Source organism: Ornithodoros turicata, chromosome 4 (genome assembly GCF_037126465.1).
Source record: "Ornithodoros turicata isolate Travis chromosome 4, ASM3712646v1, whole genome shotgun sequence".
NCBI classification, from domain to species: Eukaryota; Metazoa; Arthropoda; class Arachnida; order Ixodida; family Argasidae; genus Ornithodoros; species Ornithodoros turicata.
The window spans coordinates 49155442-49169954 of record NC_088204.1 but is presented as its reverse complement, the minus strand read 5'-3'; the positions used below and the strand labels follow the sequence as shown (position 1 = coordinate 49169954).

General features: G+C 43.1%; 1 protein-coding gene across 1 annotated transcript in view; it reads right to left on the bottom strand.

Moving 5' to 3' along the window:
* LOC135391510 (guanine nucleotide-binding protein subunit alpha-12-like) overlaps window positions 1-14513 on the bottom strand; it is a 53144-nt gene that overhangs the window by 21813 nt on the left and 16818 nt on the right. The window contains exon 4 of the mRNA XM_064621775.1: window positions 11576-11834. Within this exon, the coding sequence (XP_064477845.1) occupies window positions 11589-11834 (246 nt within the window). The 3' untranslated portion in view covers window positions 11576-11588. The remainder of the gene's footprint in view (window positions 1-11575; window positions 11835-14513) is intronic.

Here is a 14513-nt window from a genome sequence, read left to right as displayed (position 1 = left end):
GCTACCAAAAATGGTAGTTTTTGCCGCAGTAAGGAAAGAGCAAAACAACACCCAATGATTGAGTTTTTGACAGCCGAAAAAGTAAATCCCAGTGAACTTGTCATTTACAAGCGGTTTATGGTGATGAAACTGTTGATCAAAGTACAGTACTGTACATAGATACACAAGAATATTTCGTTCATGGGAAACTAGAAAAGCAAATACTGAGGACAAACTTCTGTTGACAGTGTTCCGGGATGCCAAACATGCGTATGCGATAGAGTACTTTGAAGCTGGGACAAGCATGAATTCTGCACAGTACATAGAGACGTTAAAAGGAGACTTCACAAGAATTTAAAAAAAAATTGAGGTGACCTTCAATATCAGACACAAACCAGTGATTGTACAAATAATTTGAGAAATTACTTACTGGAAAAGTACTTACATGCACTATTTAGGGCAATATCTCTGGAAGCAGAACTGTGTTGTGTGCACTACTGCTGTGTGTACTTCTACAGCTATGCAGACAAGATTATTCTAGAAATAATTTGCACAAAAATTCAAAGCAAAACGACTATTACAACTCCTTATATCCTTCTTAGCAGTTTTTCGAAGGCTGTATTTTAACTTACTTTAACAGATATGTGCACTTTACAGCAATGTCACAGCTCTCCATAAGGTCAGGTACCATTAAACCAAAAAACGCACAGTGAGCACGTGGATGCAAGTGGGCACACATGCAGACGAAGTTTGTACGAAGGGTTGACAGAGGACGTTGACAAGAACTGCTATAGGGAAGAACTAGGCGTGCTCGGAGATCCCAGTGTGCCAGACAGAGGAGTTACGTCAGTCTACATTTGGCCTGGCAGGTGAACACATTTACACGGAATGCCTAGTTTAGGAAAGAGACGGAGGGGACAGTTGATGATAGCATGAAGAAATACTCTCAAAATTCAAGGGCTTACAAGGCCTTGTGCCAACCCTGACAAGCCATCCCCTCGATACCGAGTGCAGCCTTCATGTTCATTTTGCGTGAGGAATTATAATTTGTGAATGGTGACAACAGCAAACTGAAACCGAAATGTGCAGAGGAGAAACAAGAGCTCCCTACTGCGGCAATTCTTCTACAGGAGCACAAAATGACATCACCAGCATTGTCTGCTAATCCTCATTCTCCCTTGTGTTTTGCGAAAAACGAAAAGGACGGGCAGTAGCCATCTCCCTCATGTAGCACGTTCTGTTGCTGCAACCACTTACGCAATATATTCACCCAACCATTATGGTGTTGGCTTCAATGAGACAAAAACAGACGCTTTGGAAATGGTTATTTTCTTCCAAAACACGAGCAGCACAAGGAAAAATGCCGGAGGATGTAAGTCCAGTGTTGCTTTCAGAAACCTCTCAGTTCACACAGGCGGTGCGTCTGCTTCGTAATAAATTTATTTGGATAAAATCTGCACAGTCTTAGATGGAGATATTTCATACACATGTTCCTGACAGTCGAAGGGATACAGATATCGTGCCTACACATGCCTTTGTTGTGATTTTGTAGTGGAGCCCCACTTTAACACACTTCAGAAAATGTGTGTGTTATATTTGAAAATACTACACTGAGCACATAGTCTCGAAGAATGATAACGCTCAGCTACAAATATCGCACGGTACTGCTGCGACACTGTGGAGTTGAAATTCAAACTCATCCCGCACCCTCCATACTCATCAGATTTAGCACCCTGCAATTTTCAATTCTTCATGAATTTAAGGAGCATTCATTTCACCACAGATGATGCAGTGAGGTAGTGGGAAAGCCCACCAGAATTCTTCGTTTATGGGTTGAGAAAACTGGTTCATCACTAGGATAAATGTATAGCTGTACATGTACGCTCGTGTGGCCAAAGTAAAATGTACTTTCATGAGAAACGAATGTTCAAGTTACGTGCGACGGTGTATTACTTTCCAGCCGCCCCTTGTATCTCAAAGACAGTTGAAAGCAAAAGCAGAAATGCAGTTGAACCTCGATACAATAAAACCTCGCTAATTTAACCGCCATTAATCCGGAAATTTGGATAATTTGAACTACCCATGCAGTCACGGCAGACGTCTGTATTAGTCTACAGCAATAAACACTCATTAATTCGGAAGCAGTTGGCTGCGCACTGGATAATTCAGACAGTCACAGGTCCGGGAAAGTACATCGACACAAACAGCGAGCGTCAGAACGATCAGAAAGAAGACAAAGAGTGGTGCCGCCACCACACAACTAAAAAGAGCCGGCGCAGTATGCATCGCTATGGTTATCAGTGCCACGATGTACCATAATTTCACGCGACGGTCTCTCAATACACTCTCTGGTCAGGAAACTCCGGCGGAATACAATGGAGCGACTTGTTTAGGGTTTCAAGGTGTCGCGCGGGGGCGTCGTCCTCCGTAAACAGACAACGGAGCCATAGGGCTACATTCAGTAGGCAACTGGAATGTGAATCTGACAGCATCAACAATTCCTTTGCCTCTTCGTTGATTCGTAATTGCGTACCAGCACTAAGACATGCTGTGTACCTGGTTGTGACGCAGGGAAACAGATTTTTTGTTTTCTATCAGACCCCATTGAAAGAGAACGGTGGAAACGGGCAATTTCATGTGCGGAGACCGAAAGCTTCAAGTTCGACTCCCTGAACACAAGGGTGTGCGTTCTGCATTTAGACGCCATGTACATATTTGCTGTTACATGTACAAAGGCAATCAGTCAGCTGTGCTGTGATTATCCAAAATACTCTGACTGATACAAGATCACCCGCCCTAGTGTGGTGTTCCAGTACTTATCTTCGGGTATAGCAGGCTACGACATTTACGAAACTACTTCGGGTATAACAGGCTATGTACGAAAGCAGGCGAAAGAACACAAGCCAAAAGAGATTATACAGTTCTGGGCATTCCTTGTTGCTTTTTGAAATACAACATAAAAACAAATATAAAAAGGATGAAGCACAATGTAATCCTTCATTTTTACACGACTGTAATCTGAAGCAACATAATCCATATGTGATAAATTAAGCAAACGCAAAATGTAAAAATGAAAAGTATGTATCCCTCAAACTGTTACTACATTTCACCATGTAATCCAATCACACATTGTGATATAGAATGATTATTAACTACCAGTGAAGGATACAATATAAAACAAAGCAGCAGAACCATGCATTGGGAGAACTGAAGTGACAACTGACCAGGTCATCGTGCTGCCGGTCGCAATGTCAAAATGTGTGCGTGTTTTTGCATAGAAGCATTGGTACTTTTTCAGCATTTCGTGTCTCTCGACAATTAATTTTCTTCATCAAATAAGCTTTTTTGGTAAAATGTCAGACTGGGACTGTTGGAGCTGCATCCCACTAAAAATGCTAAAATGATGGTAAAAAGAGGAAGACACACATATAGCGCTATCAGTTTTCGTTTTCTTACTGTCATCTTAGCACTTTTAGTAGGGTGCATTTTTGATATTCTTTTTATTTTTTGTGTGGAGTCCAAGTTTGGTTACTTCAGTACTTGATGGGAAAGTACTGGAAAAAAGCACAGTACAAAGTACATGATTTGAAGTGTACTTAAAGTAAAGTAAAAGTACTCAGAAATGTACTTGGAGTACTACTTGAGTACTTGGTACTTCTCCATCATAGGGTAGGAGAAACGTGTGTAGCACATTCGATCTTGAGTTGCTGCAGATTAAGCCCCAGGGTCTTTCTTTCGGGAGTATAAAAGGGCCGAAATAAAAGAAATTAAAAAAATAAGGAAAAATTAAAATATGAATTAAAATTTAGCATTTACATCGTGTACAGCACTGGTACGCAGCTGCTCATCACATCTTACCTCACACACCTTTATCGGTTCACTGCTTACGTTTGGAACATAACCGATCTCGGAACTTACAGTATTTTATGTTGACCTGTACAAAGCTAGTTCTCCTATCTCTTTTTATGCAAACTCTTACCTTTCTATCATGTTTTTTTGTTGTAATTTGCAGAGATGGTGACGTTGTGTCTGACATATATGTTATGTAAAAAAAGAGAGATTTCATTACGTTTGCATGTACATATTTACATATGTACATATTGCATGTGCACCACTATTTAGGCTATGGCTGCTGGCGGGCATGCTTAAATAAATTAAAAAGAAGACAGTGTCTGCGGTTGTTGGTTCAACAGACATGAGGCAGCTTGTAATGTAACACCGTATACATGGCCAAACACACGCTCAAATACTGCCGGGCACCTTCACAAAAGCAGGAGCGCCAAAGCAGCAGCAATGAAAACACTGCTGGGGAGTGCCCCCTATCTACCAGAGTGCCATCACGCAGCCGCGGCGCACCCTAAAGACTTTTTCGCCGGAGTTTCCTGACCAGGGAGAGTATTGAGAGACAGTGTTTCACGCGTATAAGCCGCAGGACCCGTTTTTAGGAACGTTTTGAAAATTTTCGGGCAGATAAACCGCACGCGCAGATAAGCTGCGGGAATACAATGCGACTGATTTGTGCAACAAAAGAGATCATAGAGAAAGCCTAAACCTTGTGGTCCATAGTCGAAGGTCGGCATGGTGTACAACAAAGGAGGTCAGTTCGACAGGTTTTTCCGGCGATTTTAATCCAAGTGCCAGCTAAATTAATCCTAGTGCCAAACTAATTAATCCAGGTGTCATTTAAATTAATCCGAGTGCCATACAAAATAATCCAGGTGCCACTCAAATTAATCCTGTATAAATGCTTGGGATGGTCGACACTTTGCGACAAAGGTGATAGGGTCAACTACGCGGAACTCAACTTTTTGCGACTCACGTATCTCAGAGTTGCATGACATGACACATACCCACTGTTGTGGGTTATGGCAACTGTTTGCGACAACTTTCGTAATGCCGAGTATGGCCTGACCTTTTAGGACTTCACCATGTTGCTGCTGTATGGAATGGTGACTTACAACCATTATTGACTACAAAACCGTTCTGCCACAATTTTGATGAAGGCGGTTATGGCGTGACTTTTTGGAACTTCCTCATGTCATGCTCTATGACATGGTTGTTTAGGACCATTATCGACTACTACTACGCCGATTTGGGGCAACTTTGGTGATCCCGAGTGCGGCGTGACTTTTTGCCACTTCTTCATGTCGGAGCCGTATGGTGTAGTGCCTTATAATCATTATTCACAACTACACCTTTTCGGGACAATGTTCCGGAGCAGGCAATGGCGTGACTTTTTGGGACTTCCTCGTGTTAGAGCCGTTTAGAGCCGTTGGCAGGCTGGTCTACGGTTATTATTGACTACTACACCTTTTTGGGACAATTTTTGTAATGCTGGCTACGGCGTGGCTTTTTGTGGCTTCCTCGTGTCGGAGCTGTGTGGTATTGTGGTTTATGACTATTATTGACTACTACACCTTTCTGGGACAATTTTCGTAATGCTGGCTACGGCGTGACTTTTTGTGGCTTCCTCGTGTCGGAGCTGTGTGGTATTGTGGTTTATGACTATTATTGACTACTACACCTTTTTGGGACAATTTTCGTAATGCTGGCTACGGCGTGACTTTTTGTGGCTTCCTCGTGTCGGAGCTGTGTGGTATTGTGGTTTATGACTATTATTGACTACTACACCTTTTTGGGACAATTTTCGTAATGCTGGCTACGGCGTGACTTTTTGTGGCTTCCTCGTGTCGGAGCTGTATGGTATTGTGGTTTATGACCATTACTGACTGCTACACCTTTCTGGGACAATTTTCGTAATGCTGGCTACGGCGTGACTTTTTGTGGCTTCCTCGTGTCGGAGCTGTATGGTATTGTGGTTTATGACCATTACTGACTGCTACACCTTTTTGGGACAACTTTCGTAATGCTGGTTACGGTGTCCTCCCTTCACCGACTATCCTGAAGAGGCAGTCACATATAACCAGCTCTTACTGCAGACACCTTTTAGCAAGCATCCCGACCGGTTGAAAACTGCAGATTCATTTTTGCGACGAAATAAGCATCCAGTTGAAAAGTGAAGAAAGTCAGCTCTGACTGAGAACATATAAGTCATGAATACTTGTCAAACTCTTTTTCAGAGCACACATCAAAAATTGTGTTCATCACATACATTCTAAACATTTAACATTATTTGTCCGCCGGAATATGCTGGGGCACTACTCTGCACCTATGTCATGCCAACCAGAATCAAAAAGTGATAGAAAGCTTGTCACGTCCGTTTGGATATGAAAATCTTTATTGCATTTTTGTTGTGTCACCTTTTGTCTTCGCGATTGTTATCCCTTTAGGTACATCCTTCATAGTGCTGCCTGTAAATGAGATCAGCCAGGAAACTGTGTGTGTGTGCCAACAGCATAGGCTGTACAACCTTCCGTAATTTGTAAAAAAATATAATATTTCAGGTGGGAAAGTTGTGATGAAGCAAAGACAAAAGTATGGCTTACATGGTCGTAAATCACCATAACATAGAGCTCTGACATAAGGAAGCCCCAAAAAGTCACACTGCAACCAGCTTTACAAAATTGTTCCAAAAAGGGCATTAGTCAATAATGGTCGTAAACCACAATATCATGCAGCTCCGACACGAGGAAGTCACAAAGAGTCACGCCGTAACCAGCAATACGAAAATTGTCCCAAAAAGGTGTAGTAGCCAATAGTGGTCGTAAACCACCATACCATACAGCTCCGTCATGAGGAAATCCCAAAAAGTCACACCGTAACCAGCATTACGAAAATTGTCCCAAAAAGGTGCAGTAGTCAATGATGGTCTTAACTCACCATATACAGCTTCAACATGAGGAAGTCCCGAAAAGTCACTCCATAGCCAGCTTTACGAAAATTGTCCCAAAAGGGTGTAGTAGTCAATAATCGCCGTAAACTACCATACCATGCAGTGCCGACATGAGGAAATCACAAAAAATTGCGGCATAACAAGCATTACGAAAATTGTCCCAAAAAGGTGTAGCAGTCATTAATGGTCGTAACTCACCATATCATACAGCTCCGAAATGAGGAAGTCCCAAGGCGTCACGCCGTAACCAGCAATACAAAAATTGTCCCAAAAAGGTGTAGTAGTCAATAATGGTCGTCAACCAAGATACCATACAGCTCCGACATGAGGAAGTCCCAAAAAGTCACACCGTAACCAGCATTACGAAAATTGTCCCAAAAAGGTTCAGCAGTCAATGATGTTCATAAACCACAATACCATACAGGCCTGACATGACGAAGTCTCAAGGCATGCTGTAAGCAGCATTACGAAAATTGTCCCAAAAAGGTGTAGAAGTCATTAATGGTCATAACTCACCACATAATACAGCTCCGGCGTGAGGAAGCCCGAAGAAGTCACACCGTAACCAGCTTTACGAAAATTCTCCCAAAAAGGTGTAATAGTCAATAATGGTCATAAACCACCATACCATAAAGCTTCAACATAAGGAAGTCCCAAAAAGTCACGCTGTAACAAGCATTACGAAAATTCTCCCAAAAAGGTGTAATAGTCAATAATGGTCATAAACCACCATACCATAAAGCTTCAACAGAAGGAAGTCCCAAAAAGTCACGCTGTAACAAGCATTCCGAAAATTGTCCCGCAAAGGTGTAGCAGTCAATGATGGTCATAAACCACATTACCATACAGCTTCGACATGAGGAAGCCACAAAAAGTCACTCCCTAACCAGCATTACGAAAATCGTCCCAAAAAGGTGTAGCAGTCAATAATGGTCATAAACCACGATATTATACAGGTCCGACATGACGAAGTCCCAAAAAGTCACGCTGTAGCCAGCTTTACGAAAATTATCCAAAAGGGTGTAGTAGTCAATAATGGTGGTAAATAACCGCGCCACACGGGTGTGACATGACGAAATCACAAACAGTCACGCCACACCTCGTATCACAAAAGTCGTTCGAAAATGGCACAATTATCAGTTATGGTCGTAAACCACCGTACCATCACGCTGGAAATGGCATCACGAAAATTATCCCAAAAAGGTAGAGTAGTCAATAATAGTCGTAGACCAGCATACCATACAGCTCTAACATGAGGAGGTCCCCAAAAGTCACGCCATAGCCTGCTCCAGAACATTGTCCCAAAAAGGTGTAGTTGTGACTAATGATTGTATGGCACCACACCATATGGCTCCGACACGAGGAAGTGGCAAAAGGGCACGGACGCAGTCGCACTCGGCATCACCAAAGTCCTCCCAAAACGGTGTAGTAGTAGTCAATAATGGTCCTAAACAACCATATCATACAGCTCTGACATGAAGAAGGCCCAAAATGTCACGCCATAAGCGGTTTCGCCAAAATTGTGGCAAAAAGGTTTTGTAGTCAATAATGGTCGTAAATCACCATTCCATACAGCTGCGACACGGTGAGGCCCTAGAAGGTCACGCTATGACGAAAACTGTCACAAACAGTTGCCATAACCCACAACAGTGAGTATATGTCATGTCATGCAACTCTAACATACGCAACTCACAAAAAGTTGCGTTCCACGTAGTAGATCGCACCACCTATGTAGCAAAGTGTCTACTATCCCAAGCATTTATATAGGATTAATTTGAGTGGCACCTGGATTATTTTGTATGGCACTGGGATTAATCTAGCTGGCACTTGAATTAAAATCGCCGGGAAAACCTGTAGTGTTCTACCAAGATCGGATTGTGCCCTTGTTGCATGTTTTTCATGGATCGACAGGTCAGTGGCCTTCCAGAAGACATTAATCACTGTCACCGCTTTCGTAAAAGCTGCTTGGGGAAGACACCGGAAGGTCAGTCTAGACGCGCCCCTGTTATGCATTGTTTGTGCATTGGCAGGGCGATGCTGTTCCAGAGACACTGTCAGCCCTTTCATTATAACTGTCATATGGGGAAAATACCAGGAAAGAATAGTCATGAGATATGCCGCACTGAGGGATAAGCCGAAGAGTGCCTGTGAGAAAAAAAAAATTGAGCATAAGCCGCGGCTAATCCACGTGAAATTACGGTAATCAGTGCCACGATGACTCCTGGGAAGTGCACGAAGTATGAGACCTTGCAATAAAAGTGGAATTGCTGAAAGACCTGAAGGATGGTATCTCCAGAGAAGAAGTAATGAAGAAATATGACGTGAACACGAGCATGTTGGCAACATATGTAAAGACCAAGTCACAGATCCTTGGGGCCGTTAAACGTGAGAAGTTTGACAGCAAACGAAAGCACCTTCGGGCAGCTGTATACCCGTGACTGGAGTTATGTATAACAACTCTTAACACATACGAAGAAAAAGACAAGGGCAAGCCTGCATATGACAATGACTGCGAATACGAGGGGGTCTGCCACCGAAGCCCTTGCTCGGCTTGTGTGCAGACGAGCATTTGACAGCAGAAAGGAAACTTGTATTAACATTTCTGCTCTCAAAAGCAAACAGCTCTTCCAGATATTTTCAGGTACAATAGAGGTACCTTCATAACGGCATGTACACCTTGTATTTCAGGTCCGTTCAATATTTAGACATTCTGATAAATCGGACGTTCTCATGGGTCCCATGCGATCCGAATTAACGAGGTTTTACGTATATGCATTTGTACCCAAGCTGTATTAGGCGACCGCAGAAATATCGGGGGGGGGGGGGGGGGGGGGGGAGCTGTTACAAAAAACCAGGGTGGTGTATGGAAATCCCTGGGCTCGACTCAAAGTTGCACATGCAAGGCAGATTTTGTACCGGTCCAAAACCTTGTTGCGAAGTACCATGCCTTCCAAAATGTGAGTTGGCAGACAGTTGCATGTTGCCACTCCAACAAGTATCGATGAATTATCCGTGGGTGAGGCACTTTCTAATGGACAATGCAGTTCCGATAGTGAGACTGATGATGAATACAGGACTGGATGACGAGCAATGGACGAAGTTGCCAATCTCAAGAGGTTCAGAGCCTGTGGTATCGGTGGTTATGCTGTCTTTGGAAAAGCTTTCGACACAAAGCTGCGTCAATGTAGAGCTAGATAAAAATGCTTTTGTACTCTCACAAGCGAGCATGTTCAACGGTGTTCTACTTGTACCGTTCTACTTTGATAACATGATCGTCAATTTCACAAAAGTCCATACACAGTTGCAGACTGATTTTTTACACTTGTAGGAGCAACGAAATTGGCCTGACTTATCGGGAAGTCCAATTTTTTTGTGAACTGCATAAATTTATTTCATTTCAAAAACCTGCACTCAGAATATTCAAAGAGATTTAAGAAGAAGAGAGTCTGTATGTGTCCACATCGCTGCACGAATGCGCAACAACATATCGCAGGAAATTTTGGCGAGTGCATCATCAGTGTGTCACCACAGCAAGGATCGAAGGGGGTGCATCAACAACATCCTCATCGCTGATGTCGTTTTTACCCTTTTTTTTTCAATGTTGTCGGAGCCAAAGACAATTTTGATGCTAACACTGCTGAAGTGTGATATGGCGAAGTCACGTTAGTCTTGATCATCAATGAATTTACGTCTTCGCGTCTACTAAACACGTCTATCGTAGTAACTTCATTGACATCCTCACTTGAATTTAAGGTCGGCATTTCAGTATTTCCGATGCTCAAAGATACTCATAGTGAAGACACACATAGCAACGCATCTGAAGTGGAGCCAGTGGAGCATTCAGTTTTGGTAGCGCGCATATAAACTCCGCCTTCCCACACGCGCACGCTGATCTTCTACACATGCATCATGTTGAGTATTGTGAATTGCCTTCCTGTCTCAAAAGCAATACATACAAAATATCGGGCAATCCCAAATCCCAAATGTCATGCAGATTTGAAGCGAAATGACGACAAATAATCAAGCACGTCATCCGAGGTACGGTCTCAATTATTGGTCGCAGAAATACATTGGTTCTATGGGACATTTGACGGTACCAATAGTTTGCTCCGAAAAATTGAAAAGTCAAAATTATCAGTTGGCGGCTAACGATAATCTGATATAATGATTGGATTTTGCGTTCAACATCGTTATAAACAGGCTCAACTGTACCATCATACTGTACCATCTGTCGGTACCACGTGTAAAACACTCTGTACGGCATTCACATTTGTGGCAGCCCAACAATGGAGTGGTCATTACAGGCGTGTAACATACGATAAAAAATTATTGGAGTTCTGCATCCATGTAGTGGAATATTATACATGCCCTTCTCAATCCCTCATTCCTGTAAATGACAAAAGTATTGTCAAACGATTGTATATTCAATGTTTATTGTTTTGTCCCCTTTTGCTCGCTCTGTCACTTGTAATTCTTTTACATCCACTTACATTTTCTTTCATCATTACTGTACTCGGTGTGAGGACATGATAGTTCATGGATTTACGTTGCAGTCAACTATATGATCAGTAGACACACCACGGTGCTGGGTCCTTGTGACAAATTTGGCCCACTTGAAGTAAATTTACTAATTTTATTCAGACACTAAGCCCAGTACCGAAAATTTTTTCTTTCTTTGACTTTTCAACTGGAATTTGTCTCAATATTTATGCGAGATTAAAATGCAAAAAAGGTTGTGGTCATCACCATACCACCCTTTATGTACACCAATAGTCCCAGTGGAAGAGCCAACCAAACACATACCTATAATGGTACCTCACTGTAGCATGAGTTGTGTGATGTTCTTCTGTAGGATTGTGTCCCTAACAGCATTGAAAACCACCTTGATGTTCTCAGTGTCTACCGCTGTGGTGAAGTGATGGAAGAGGGGCTTCTTCCGGTTCCGTCTCGCAGAGTCAAACAGCTGCAACAGGAAAGATTGGACCTGTCCTATCTCGTAGGGATCACCACGGTATTCCGGAAAGAAATCCGAAATGTTTGTTCGTCGGCTACATAATTTCTCCTGTCAAAGAGAAGAAATGACAATGTCAGACTTGTTTCCTTCTTTCCGTTGCTATGAGCAAGTGTAACAAAGAGCATAGTTCCAGAACTACCGTATTGAACTAATCAATGACTGCTTTTTTTTATTCACATAATGATAGTGGCAGAACTTTCTCAAAGGGCAGTAGGGCTGGCTGATGATAATGAAGAACACAGGACTTTATTTATTTTTTATTTTTTTGTCCAGACCAGTGGTTCTCAACTGTTTTTTTTTCCAAACCCAGGGTTTCCACAAATGTTGTCCTGAGGTTACCTTAACATTATACTGTTGAGGACCTGTGTGTGAAAGTTGAGCACGTACCAAGGCTTGCCTTTGGCAAGCCTGGTATATGACAGTGCCCGACATCAGAACTGGTAGGCGACAGATACCTACTCAGGCTGTGCCACCACATTCCATTCAGACAACATTCTACACAAAAGAAAACGGAAACATTTGAAACATTGATGCAGTACAAAATCACCACATTATGGCAGAAACAAAGCAGAGTCACCCACAGTTGGACATACACTGAGTGTGCTGTTTCTGCCGTTTTGAATAGGCCTCTGGAATATTGTGTATGTCTCGCACATTAATGTAAGCGAACCTCATAACTTTGCATCAGAGTGCCATTGGAACAGTATCAGACCCCCAAGAACATCTGCCCTCTCACAGTCTAATAAGATGCAACCAGCTCCTAGTGTCTGCTGAGTCAGTGTTGCGGATTTGAATCCACGGATTTGATTTAAATCCGGATTTAAATCCACCGGAGGGCTGGCGGATTTGATTTGCGATTTGATTTGCACAAAAAAAATATGGGCAGGATTTGGATTTGGATTGAATCGCATTTTCCACTGATGATTTGGACTTGGATTCAATCGCCTTTTTTCAGCGGATTTGCGCGTGTATTTCGCCAAGCTCCCTCACAAGACGCATGGATTTGAAATTGAGCTAAGCGCTGTTTCGCATTCTACGCGAATTGATGTGACCTTGTCTGAAATCTGCACACGCACCAGCGGCGTCCTCTCCCCAGAGCAACAGGAGTAGCCGTTTTGTTCCAATCACTTCCCCTCACCGCATCGAGGGAACACCAGGCGCAGTTCTTTGAACGCAGTTAACGTTATTCTGTCGATTGGACGGCACCTTTCCCGTGGATCTCTAGCTGAGTTCTCAAGCACGACCCGTTTCAAGCTTGCCAAATCATGTCGCGAAATTCTTGGTCTTCGCAATCCTATTGAACGCATATAGGTACACGCATTCACGTCAAAACAAAGCAAAAAAGAACAATAAATATATCACATCCTATCATTTCATGATTTCGGGAAGGCAAGCCTGTCCTACTCCCACGGACAATCATGGCAAGATGTGCCACTCTTCCTCGCATACCTTTTTTTTTCCCTTTATTACAACAGTCTGTACTGCGCGAGGAAAATTTTCACAAAGCCCCGAAACGTCAGCATTAAAATAGACCCATGGGCTACATGTTTAGTATAAGTATTCGTAACATGTCCCACGATTTATTAACGATCCATTTAATTGTGACCCCCAGGGTATAGTAACTAACGACCTGTGGTCTTTTGAGTACTGATGGTAGAAATCGACGCAGTCGTGTGTTTTTGGGCGTAGCTTAGCCTAGGCCCGCGATAGGAATTCCTCCACTCAGGTGTTCGCCCGGTGCTAAATGACGAGGAGGTTCCTGACCCAAAATCCGTTTTTCGGAAGGTGTATCATACCTACCAGCTCCACACTGTTCATGCCCCGTGAAGCCCAAGTCAACACCAACACGATACGTGATGATGGAGATGGGGGTTATGCACCGCCCCTCCCGGAGTAAGCCAGTCATCTACGATTCAATACGCTTTTATCAGTATCACTTTTTCTATTTTGGTGTAACTCAAAAATTTAAGGGCACTTAACGAATTATGTATTGGCAATGCAACAGAAAGTGCGGCTCATTTTCGATAAAGTTTTACTATTTTCTTTCTGGATGCCTTCAACTCAACTCCCACCATTCATTCATTACATGTATTTTCGTTGGGCTTCCCTTTGCGCCCCTCTTCCACTGCTTCCACACTGCAGGCCGACGCAGCTCTGGGCTCGGGCAATGCTCGGGACTGCCTAGCTCTGGGGAAGTACTCATGCCCTCCAAAATGCGGCCGGTGTTAGCTTCCAGCTAATCGTACAGCAGCTGGTCGCGCGTGAAATACAACATCCACATTCAATGATCCTAACGATCCGAGATGGCTGCGTGTCTTCAACCTTTAAGAGGGAGCACGCTCGGCATGCCCGTTGGCGTGCGAACGCTAGAGGTGACACAGTGAGGTCGCCTTCTGTCCACTCTTGGGTAGTTCCATTTTAAATCGACAAGGGTGGGAAATTGACAATTATTAACTTCCATGGAAAAAATATATGTTAGATAGCATCTCGATTGATGACAAATGCAAGAATCTCGAGCTCCATCTGATGAACCGTCTCCAACATGGAGAGGCGGAAGGTTGCGGCGGCGAATGTTGGTTCAAATCTTTCCCCAACTTTGACCTCATAGCAACGCGCTTCTTGTTTTACCACATCCTTCTAATTTGGCTGATAAAAACCATGGGTTCAAGGCAGTACGTGGAAAAAGTCCGGTGACTCCTACTTTAAAGGGGCGCTGCAAAAAAATTC